This window comes from Austrofundulus limnaeus, unplaced genomic scaffold (genome assembly GCF_001266775.1).
Source record: "Austrofundulus limnaeus strain Quisiro unplaced genomic scaffold, Austrofundulus_limnaeus-1.0 Scaffold2329, whole genome shotgun sequence".
Classification (NCBI taxonomy): domain Eukaryota; kingdom Metazoa; phylum Chordata; class Actinopteri; order Cyprinodontiformes; family Rivulidae; genus Austrofundulus; species Austrofundulus limnaeus.
The window spans coordinates 5,570-16,818 of record NW_013954731.1 but is presented as its reverse complement, the minus strand read 5'-3'; the positions used below and the strand labels follow the sequence as shown (position 1 = coordinate 16,818).

At 34.9% G+C, this 11,249-nt stretch overlaps 1 protein-coding gene across 1 annotated transcript in view; it reads right to left on the bottom strand.

The window, feature by feature from the left end:
- Positions 1-4,197: 4,197 nt before the first annotated feature.
- Positions 4,198-11,249, bottom strand: part of LOC106510809 (CD44 antigen) — a 10,174-nt gene continuing 3,122 nt past the window's right edge. The window contains exons 2-8 of the mRNA XM_013999532.1: positions 10,585-10,750; positions 10,071-10,213; positions 9,920-9,961; positions 8,407-8,715; positions 6,519-6,602; positions 6,297-6,375; positions 4,198-6,147 (exon numbers count right to left, since the gene is read on the bottom strand). Of these exons, the coding sequence (XP_013854986.1) occupies positions 5,934-6,147; positions 6,297-6,375; positions 6,519-6,602; positions 8,407-8,715; positions 9,920-9,961; positions 10,071-10,213; positions 10,585-10,750 (1,037 nt within the window). The 3' untranslated portion in view covers positions 4,198-5,933. The remainder of the gene's footprint in view (positions 6,148-6,296; positions 6,376-6,518; positions 6,603-8,406; positions 8,716-9,919; positions 9,962-10,070; positions 10,214-10,584; positions 10,751-11,249) is intronic.

The window sequence follows — 11,249 nt, the reverse complement described above, 5'->3', positions numbered from 1 at the left end:
GAGAGTGCTTAAAAACAGATACAAAGGGACCAAACTGGCATAAAATCAATCAACTCGGTGAGGCTTTTCACCGCCTCATCACATGCCACCCATTCTCACATTTTCCACTGTGAAACACAAAAAGACAACTGCTGCCCTAAGTATTAAATGCCACAGAGCACTTTCCCCCTTTAGCCCCAAAGTRACTTCTTGATACCATTGAAATTAAGAGATTTTTTATGAAAGTATTTATGTACAAAACCCTGAATAAATTATAGAGAATAAATAGAATATAAATAAAGTATAAGAGCACAAATGAAGCCAAAATGCCAGGGAGGTGAGTTTCCAGTCAGCGCTATAATCAGAAAAAAAATATTGCTTCGAGTGAAAATTGACTGCAGTTSAAATAAGTTTACAAACACTGCAAGTGAAAGTAAATACTCACACAAATATGCAGATTTTTTACAGGAAAAAAAATGTAGACTCTTAAAACTTTACTCAATTATTTGAACATTTCACCTCAATAAGATGGCCTCTCATCAGTCTATTAATCAAAAGCTTTGTCAACAAAATAGTTGACATTTACTGCAATTTTTTCCTTTTGTGATGAAGAACTTTATTGAAAAACTGTATAAAAATGAACATTCCCAGCACATAAAATAAAGCACACCTGCAGTGATTGAATAATACAGTATGTTTACTTCCTTAAAGCACACTGAACACTGATAAAGCACAAGAGGCAACGCAGCAGAAATACACTTTTTAGAAAAGAATTAGRGTGGTGCAACACTCAGATGTCAGGCAGGTTATGGTTTGCTCAGAAGCATTAATGCAACACTTTGGGAAGGCTATTTAACTGCCACACCTGAAAAAAAACATCCATATTTTTTGTCACCAGAGCTCAAGACTGTTTCTACAAAACCTTTATGCTGCAGCTGTTCTTATTAATGAGAGTCAGACGTTAGGAAGGGATGTACACAGTCATTTATATTGTGCCAAGTTTAAGCCGACTATCAGGTTGTTAGACCGTCTGCCTCTGATTAATAAAAGACATAAACTTGACAAAAGCACACAAAACAAAGCAGAAAAAAAAAAACTGGCTGCATTGCTATGTTAGCCTATGTGAGCGATGCAACCTCTGCGATGCGGGTGTGGATTTGCAACTCCTTTTTTTTATTTTAACTTGTGCAGAACCTTGCCTTGAAGGTGTTCAAATCAAACAACACAGTTTTAAACTGTAGAAAACGTAACACCTCACTTAGCGCTTCACTGTCTTTTCGTTCCTGAAACACACACACACACACACACACACACTTTTCAGCGAAGTGACGTGGTGCGACTGATTCATACAGACTCATACAATTAACCATGTGTTTCTTTCCCACATCCAAACAGATAAAAATGTATTAAACACCTAAAATGATTTGATTCTATAATAGTACTCAGCATTCTGAAGAGCACATTACTGAAAATCGAAATATTCATGTCTCAGGTGAGGAGGCAATGCAGACATCTATGTCAACARAGGGAATGAGTGTAGGATGACTACTATGTTCAAACATGCATGAACTAAATAAAAATGCTATACTTTTTTTGCACCACTATCCTAAAAGCATGATATTTTGAAGTGCCTCCTTGCACTTTGTGTAAATATTGTAGGTAACAGATTATTATTTTCTTCTCTCTTTATGGTTTTTTTTCTTTTGAGGGGCATTGGAATGGTATAGTTATATAGTTTCATTGCCATGCTATTTTTAATGTAGACATAAAAACAAACATCTATGTCTGGAGTAAAATTAAACTAGATGAAATGCATAGATGATCTCATGTAATAAACTGCTTTGTTTTTGTCTTTTGTTTTCTAATTGCTGTTAACTAGCTGTTTTACTCACCTGTCACACAACAGTATATAAATATCTTTTTTTGTATCTAATGTAAGCGTTTTGAATGTTTGTTCCATAAATATATAAGCAGTGTGAATTCATTTTCATTGTACATACATAAATATATAATTGTTCTGTTCAGTGGCAATTAAGAAATTTATTGAAATGCTAGTGATCCTGAAACAAACACTTTGCATGACTTAGAGGAAGAAACCCAGTGAGGAAGGAAAGATGAAGAGTTAAATGAGGAAAACTAAGGAAGTTTCTGGTTTGAAAAGAGGGCCAATCTGACTCATTTACGGTGAAATTGGGGTTCTAAAGCCAGCAACGTTAAAGTGTTCAAAATTGGCCTTTGGTGCAGGTCAGAGCGAGGAAACAAAAACGGYCAGGAAGTTCATTTGAGTGACAGAACAAACTTATACAAGGCRTCTAGATGCCTTTTTTCTTTCTTTTTTTCTTTTTCTTTTTTTACAGAAAAGAACAGCAATCTTCAGGTGACTTATCTGAAACATTCATCTATATTTGAACTGGTGCGAGTCCGTTTAAAGCTGCAGGACATGAATATTTGTTAGAAACTGTGTCAGCCTTCAGTATTTTCACACATTCCACCACTGTCACACTATTAAAAAAGTCCATAGAACCCCCTCACTCTGTAAACTGCCTTTACTCCCAATGCCTTTTGTTTTTTTGTTTTTTTTACACTGACACTTGTGCACACATACCTGACGCTTGTTCCGCTAAGTGGTTTACGGCATGAAAATGTTTTACATGACCAAAAGCCAGATTATCTTTAGGTCGCTCCTGTTCTACTGAAATGTGTCTTAAACAAAGCTTCAAGAGAAACAGTCTGTTTCCCCGCTGCCTAAAATGGGTTTTTATTATCCTAATTGTTTAGGCCTGCCCTCACTGTAAAGCTGTTGTAATCAGAGAGTTTGTGTGGKGGGAAATAAGCAACTGGGAGGGAAATAGAAGAAACTTTCTGTCCTTGATTTAAGGTATACAAAAAACGTGTTTCTACATATCAAATGTTGTACCTTTGGTGTACATATACAAATATAACTAATAAATGTTGATTCATAACTAAACTCTGTCTGATCTTTGAAGATTGTTGTATTAATATGATTTTTGCACATTTTTTTTTTGTTACGGCACCAAAACACTTCAAATATTGTGTTTACAGTTTGGTTGGTATTCATACACTCCAGCACTTTAGTTGCATAAATCACTTCTCTTTTTTTAGCTCAAGTTTAGAAAAATATATTTTTTACAACGGCTGTGTTGGTTTTACATAACCAAGTTACCTCAACTGGTTCCAATCTGCTGAGTTGAGTAAATGTAAATAGTCACATTACTTTTAAAATTGATGTGAAAAATGTTTTACTTTTAAAATAAATGTGAAAATTGCCAGAGGTGTGTAGAGTACCCAGAATATGTACTCAAGTAAGAGTAGGACTACTTCAACGTATTTTTACTAAAGTAAAAGTAAAAATTAGTCATCCAAGAAACTGCTCAAGTAAGAGTGAAAAAAGTATTTTGTAATGCTTGAGTACTAACAGATGGCAAATATCTGTTTTGTTAAATGACTCATCAAGCTTAATTATATAATCCAAGRACAGGAATCTATAATTTGACCTCCATCAGTCTTTTTCTGTTAATTACATTTTTAATCTGAAAATTTTCTTTAAATGACCACCACTACAAATAAAACAAGTAAAATTAAAAACTAAATTAAAAAGTTTTATGATGTTTAAATGAAAGTACAAAAAATCAGAAATGTTTGCATGCAAATATTTATATTCACCCTCAGAGAAAAATAGAAAAAAGAAAAAATATATAGCAATTCTATGTGGTTTGAAATGCCAGGAAAATATGTGCAATCAACAATTTTCACTATTTCAATATAAAGACCTGTCACCTGTAAAACTTGAAAATACACCAATTTATTAACAAATTATATAAAATGTTTGTTGTAAATCTCAAGCTRATTCTTCTGAAGATCTTAAACATTTTGCTTCACATTGTCCTACACTGAAAGTGTTAAAATACTAGGTGTACTTTATAATTAATGTGTGCAACAAAAACAGCTGCTGTGCTCTCCTGTCAGCTTGACAGCACTGCATGCATCTTAGTACTGGAAAGATGCCATCTGCATCTTTCAAAATGGCAATCTTTGTCTCGGTCCTCGCTTCCTGTGTTAACATATTCTCGCATCTCGAACCCGGCGCCATGGTAACCTTACTTCCTCCTACGTGGGAGCAATGCAACATGCATTTCCTCTCATGCCGTTCAATCGCTTCCTTTTGTTCCCACACTTGGACAATAATTAGTCAGTGAACACGATGTTCCAGCGTACCTCTGTCTGTACGCGTTTATTTTATTCACGACTTTACAAATCTTTCCAACAACATGTTTTTTTTTCTTCTTTTGTAAATGTACCATGAAACCTGCCTAGTCTAATACATTTGCCTCTTCAGAAAGCAGAGAAAAAGTGAAAAAAAAAGACAAGTTAGAAAAAATCTGTTTGCTAGGACTGTGTGTAAACCAGCTTTTTAGTCAAATCCATGGAAAACACAGCAGTCGCACATGGATTGATATTGATATGACACAATGTGGGGATACATTCAAACTACAGTAAGCTCAGTAGAAAAACTGCAGCATTTAGTTAACATGTTGAAAATGTAAAGAGCAGCTGGCATACAAGCTTCATTTTTCACACTTTTTCAATTAGGCAGCAAACAGACAACAATGTCATGGTCTTGTTTTCATGACAAAAAACAAAAACATATAGGCTTTGGTTACAGTGATTAGCCTTTCAATATTTGATATGATATTTAGTTCAGAATTTACAGCTTGACTTACATTAACTATTTACCAAAACTGAGTTAAAATAGATGCAATTAATGTGCTGGAGGTGTCAACTTTTTTTTGCTAGCTTTACAAACCCTCACTTTCTACCTCATGTATATATTTTGCATCCACCATTAATATGGTTTTCTTTATAATGCAATCAAAATATCACATTTTAAATCCAATATAATAACAACTGATTCAGTTGAGCATGAATTGCTCACGTTTTGAAACTATACACAAAGTTGAATTCATACATCATACACTGCAAATTTGACTTTTGCAAAATCTATTTGCAGACATTTACCTCTGAGGTACAGATTCTAATTAAATAAGTCTCAAAAGCAGAAACATTTCTTTACTTGAAGGGAGCAGAGCCACTTCCTACCAAATCACAGAAAAAAAAAGTACTGGCAGCTATTTCAAAGTCATTGTCAAAGATACACTGTATGTACACAGAATAAACAAAGTAAATCATAGTACATGAATAATATAATTAAGATCTCAGTTTTTTTGTTTATTTGTTGAAAAAAAAAACTGATACCAGCCTACGTGAAATGTAGGAAAAATACAGACAGCAACCATATTCCAGTAATTCAAATAAAATAAAAAATAACTATGGTAGGCTTAAAAGAAAAAAAATAATAACAATAATAATAATACACATGTTTATGGTTTTCCATCTAAATTTTAAAGTTAAAAAGAAACAAATAGTTGATGGATTTAATTTATTTTCCACTTGGGCCTTATTGTTTTAAGGATTCAGTTAATTCCTGACCCTATTGGGCCATTTGCAAACACAAAACCAAATTGCTCTCAACCAATCATCTCACACCTCAAACTCTTATATTAGGCTTTGTCATTTACAAAGCGCACAAACTCATGAACACACTAAAGTGAATAAAAAGAAAAGCCATTTCCACACTTTGGTGACCAGGATTTAGTCCTAACTAAAATCTCACTAGACAAACAATTTGTTGCTCTTTATAATGAAAGGTCTGGTTTCTTTTAAAGACAACAGTTGTGTAGCTCATGAACTGCTTAAAATAAAACATCCATGCTTGTTTTTAATTTACTCAGTGTCCATTCACTGCTGCTCACTGAAAGCAGTTTACAAACCCACTGTTTTTGGCCCAAATCCCAACTTGTCTTCTTTCCTTTCTTTCTTCTTCCTCTCTGTCTTCTCACCCAATCCTTCCCACCCTTTGTCTGCACCTGACCTTCTCACGCCTGCTGGTCTTTGTCTGGTGATTCCTCTAGTTTGATGACGGTGAACTCCTCTGTGTTGCCATTCTCCTGGATATTCTCTTTGTTCATGAGGGTCACCATTTCCTGCTCTCTGTCCTGGTTGTGGGAGCTCGAAGCCGCCGCTGCTGTCCCGTTGCCTTCGCCGCCATCTTTGGCTGTGATCATCAGGGTTTGTTTCCTGCCGCACCAGCTAGACAAGCACATTCAGTCATTTCTAAAATGCATACTCTTTAAAAATATAAACTTTAATCTGCAGCAAAAATAATGAAAAGTGAAACATTATAATTGCCAAAATGATCCATGAAAACATCGAGAGAGATTTCCAAATCAAAGCCATACCTTTTGCTTTTGGCGACAGCTACACAAACAATGAAAATGGCAACCACTGCCAAAATCACAATAATAATGACGAGCCAATCTGGAGAAACAAACAAAAAATGAACAGTGCGTTACTGCAGTGTTAAAATGAGTATAGAAAAAGAAAACATGAATTACACCCAGTTTTTCCCGTCATCAGGCATTATTCGACTGCAGTCAGTGAGGATGTTTGGAGCAGCTCACCCGATGAAGTGTGGTTGTCCTGTTTTTCATCGTCAGATGCAGGCGGAGTCAAGGCTCTACCTTTCTTGGGTGTCTGATCTGCAGCTACACAGAAATACAATGAAAGTTAATTCAACCCATCTTAAGTACAACTATAATAAACTCATCTAACTTCCCCTTATATTATATATCAAATTGGCTCAAATCACAAGAAACTGCTTGTGTTGTTCCAAAGATTTTTTTTTCTCAAGTTTAGCTGAGCTGTATTTTTTTTTTTTCTTGAACTTTAAATGTGTTTTAGCTGACACAAGAGGGCGTCCTTATGTTCTTAAAGTTGCTTCAGCCTCCTGAAAACTTGTTGCATCAGATTTTAGGAGGTGTTGTTCTCGTGTAATAAGCATTTCTCCATGCAGTAATGACACAAATAAACCCAAACACAGTCCACCAATTTAGGTCAGACGTTAGCCAAATTGAACTTGACTTGACCTCTGCTTTAGGATGTAAAAAAAAAGGAAAAGAAAAATACTTGTAAGATGATATTTAACCAGTTGGCTTTGTTAACAATTAATTTGCACTGTAGTTTGTACATTGAATTTGGGTTTCAATAATAATGTCCTGATGCATTTCAATAATCCAGGCAGAAAAAAAATACAAAAAAAAAAAAAAAAAACATTTGTTGCAGTTTATGCCAGCTAGGTAACTTAATGATCTAATAATTCAGATTTTGTTGTGATATTTTTAACTCAACATTTTAGTAGATTTAATTCAACAAAATGCTTATTTTACCAAACTGTGTTACTTAATTGACCCAGTATGCAGGGTCTAACTAAGGGCTATTCAACTAAATTGCTCTGGGGGCCACTGTTAATGCAGGCCAACAGCTGAGAGGCCAAATATCCAGCAATTAAAGTTATTTTGTGAATAAACCAAAGATCTGTTGCCTTTGAAATAGTTTATTTTGCTGCGTTTAATCATGGATATAACATACAGAACCCTATGTAATAAATTTAGTGATAATAAAGCAATATCAAAAACAAAAATTACACATCATACATATTTATCACTAATGATATTTGGTAATGCTTTATTTTACAGTGCCCTTTTTAGCATGTAATTACATGATAATCGCATGGTAATAAGATGGCAATATGTTGCAATTACACACTATTACCGTGTAATTTCATGGTAATTACCATGTAATTAAAAATGTTATTTCCATGTAATTGCATAGTAATGACCATGTTATTAAAAATATAATTACCACGAAATTGCATGGTAATTATATTTATTTGATTACATGGTTATTACCATATAATTACATGGAAATAACATTTTAATTACATGGTAATTACCATGAAATTACACTGTAATAATGTGTAATTACAAGATTTACCATCTTATTACCATGTCATTACATGCTAAAAAGGTACTGTAAAATAAATTGTTACCTAATATTTTGACATCTCTGACTTGCCAACTTTTTAAACCAATTTTGTTTTTACTTTCATAGTTTTATCTTCAGCTGCTTGTAGTTTTCACTGTCTTAGGTGTGCATAGAAATGGTTTTAACCAGCTTGTAGCCAGGATTCTGATGWTTCTGTAGATACCAAATATGTCTATGTTGAACTAAAAGAACTCCTAGTAATTAAAGTAGAAAACTGGTGGTCTCGGTTTAAGAGATCAATGTGCGGGCCGCATTTTGGTCACTCGCGGGCTGGATGTGGCCAGCAGGCCGCCAGTTGAATAGCCCTGGTCTAACTGATAACCCAATCCTGTTGAGTTCAATCTAATCAGGGTTGGCTCGGTCCAGTTCTGGCTTACAATTTTTTGTCATTTTCAACCTAAGAGTTAATATTGTGTACTTTGCTTTGACAGTTTTACCCAGATGCTTAGTTGCATCGTTACTCACTTTTAGTAGGCGGTGGTGCTGTATGTGGCACTTCATCCGTGGCCTTTATAGAGGGATCTAGTGGTAACCCAGATCCAGTGTCTGCTTCAGTGGTACTGCTGTCAGTCCCTCCAAGAAATTCTCCACCATCAGGAATGCCAGGGACAACTTCTGTACTCAGCTCTGCAGGTGCAGTATTTGCTTGAGTGGTCACAACTATAGTTTCCTTGTCAGCCTCAGTGGTTGCTGTAGGACGATCAGCCTCCGTGAAAACAGTGTCATCAGATTGGGAGGTTGGAGTTGTGTCTGTCTCTGCTTCAGTTGAGACTTCTGCCATATGGGGTATAAACACACATTGTTTTAAACATCCATAACTTTTGATATGTTTTGAATTTTTAGAAGAACATGGCTGCATCTATTATAAAATGACTTTAAAATATTGAAGCAAATTACACTTGTTTCATGCTGCCATTGATGTAAAACAATAGGTGAATCCAAACTTTATACAATTTTCCTGTAAGACGTGCTTAGCTGTACCTCAAAGCATGCTATTAAAACATCCAATGATTGACAACTACAGTACATTATTCATCAAAGGAAGCAATTAAAGAAAATTACAAGAGTTGTTAGAGTGACATGAGTATAAAGAAAATATTTGATATTATTATTTGGTTAAATTCACGTGTTTATTTTTATCTGTTAATTATTCAGTAAGTTTTGTGTTTAAACGCTGTCCAATAGAGAAAACCATGCCGAAACACGCTCACTTTGAACAAGTTTTTGGATAACCCACTAAAAGGAAATGCTATTTATTTTATTTTAGATGCATTCCACGCTGTAKAATTAGGGAAAGGACCTAAATACAGGATGCAGAAGTGGGGGAAAGTCAAGCAATAGAGAGAAAAACTTGAATTAAGGATGCTGCAGGGGCAGAATAAACAAGACATGGTTTGAAAACTGATCATATGACAAGTTTAACAATGAAATGACAGGGATCTGACAAATAACAAAGGAATCTAGGCCAACTTGGGATGAAATAATCACACAACAAACAACAGTTGTGTGGCAATTGGCAACCAAGCATGACAGGATAAATGCAAGGAAAGACACAGGATCTATCAAAATAAAACAGGAAGTTTGGCTAACAAAGTACAAACCAAGGAAACAAAATAAACCTACAAAATAAGCTTAGTAAAACGAAAAGAAGGTGACACAGAAAAAAATAAAGTTCAGACCAGAGTAAGAAAATTTTGTATATCTTTACAGCAAACTGCAGCCTAATCTACTTGTTAAACTGGAGATATGTTTACTCCAATAAGCTATAAGTTCCTTTCAATGTGGAAGTGAGGTCATTTAAGTGAGGTGGTTTCCTTTTGCTTTTCTTAGCTTAATTATTTTTTGCAATTCTATATTTGGATCTGCACATTAATGGATGACCAACATTATTCTATTAAAAAAGCTATAGTAAAAATGTTTAATTTGCTGTTGAAACTTATTACAACAATAGGAAAGTGAAAGTATTTATTGTACTGACCACTTATTCTAAAGGCCTTGGTACAGTTCTTCTTAAGCCCAGCTACAACAGAAAGAACCAGAAAAACAACATTATTAAAATGGAGAAGCATGTCAAAAAGACAATTAAATGCAAAGTAGTGTTCCTACCTACTTTATGAAGAGAAATTTACCTGTTTTATCATAACAGTAGACATCATATTTATCATCAGGACTTGTCGTTGAATGACGAATTAATCCAATCATGCTCTTTGAACAGTTTTCATGTTGTCTGTGTCTGAGGATGGCGATGCTTTCATTGCTGATCCAACCATATCTTAATGAATACAGAAGTATTAGTTTTAAAAACGTTGAATGTTGTTTGATACAAAATGTGATCTGCTGTCTTTAGTGGGCATTGTGCAAAATACAGGACAAGTGGATATGAGGAAGATGTTCAATATGCAATGATAGTGATACATTATTACCATAGAATTCCTGGGTTCTTAGAACAAAAAAATAGGAATTTAGCATTCATATGTAAATTAATTAATAACAAATGTTTAGATGTTTATTTAAACCTATTGCTGTATCTAATGCATCCAATTCAATGCAACTAATAAGTGTAATATTTAAACATTTTCAATAAAAATAAATTAGCTGTTACCATTTTGTGAAATCAGTTAGCAAACAAAAACAATGTGCTACCTGCAGGTTTCCATGCTCCTGTTGTATGCTTCCTCAACATCCTGTTGACTTGCCAGGACACTCTCCAGCTGCTCACACACCTTTTTAGCCATTTCGAAGGTCAGACTGTGGCGACCTGCCCCCTCAGCCTGAAACACGCCAGCGAAGCTGCAGCCGCGGGCATTCACTTCAAGAAAACAGAGACAAAAACATTAACAAATTAAAACATGAGTGGTCATTTGTCATCAGATTTTATGTTGCGTTGCTGAAATGTGGATTTTGTTTTACATGTTTTTAAATAAAATTATCTATGGATCGACGACCTATGATATCAACAGATCATCAATTCTCCAATTTTATAAAGCACCTTTAAAATTTCATACAGATTTTTCAAGCACTTTACAATGTGTTACACATTCATTTTCACAGTGCTACACATTATATACACCAGTACACTAAGTAAGGGATGTGCAATCCAGGTCCATATGGGCTGCTTTCTTGCATGTTTGGACTGTTTCCCTGCTCCAACACACCTGATTCACTGACTGAATTACCTCTTCAAGTTCTGCAGAAGCCTGTTAACCATCCACTCATTCAACTCAGGTGTGTTGGAGCAGAGAAACCTCTAAAACATGCAGGAGTGGACCTCAAAGGCCAGGATTGGACACCCCTGCACTATGTTGTTT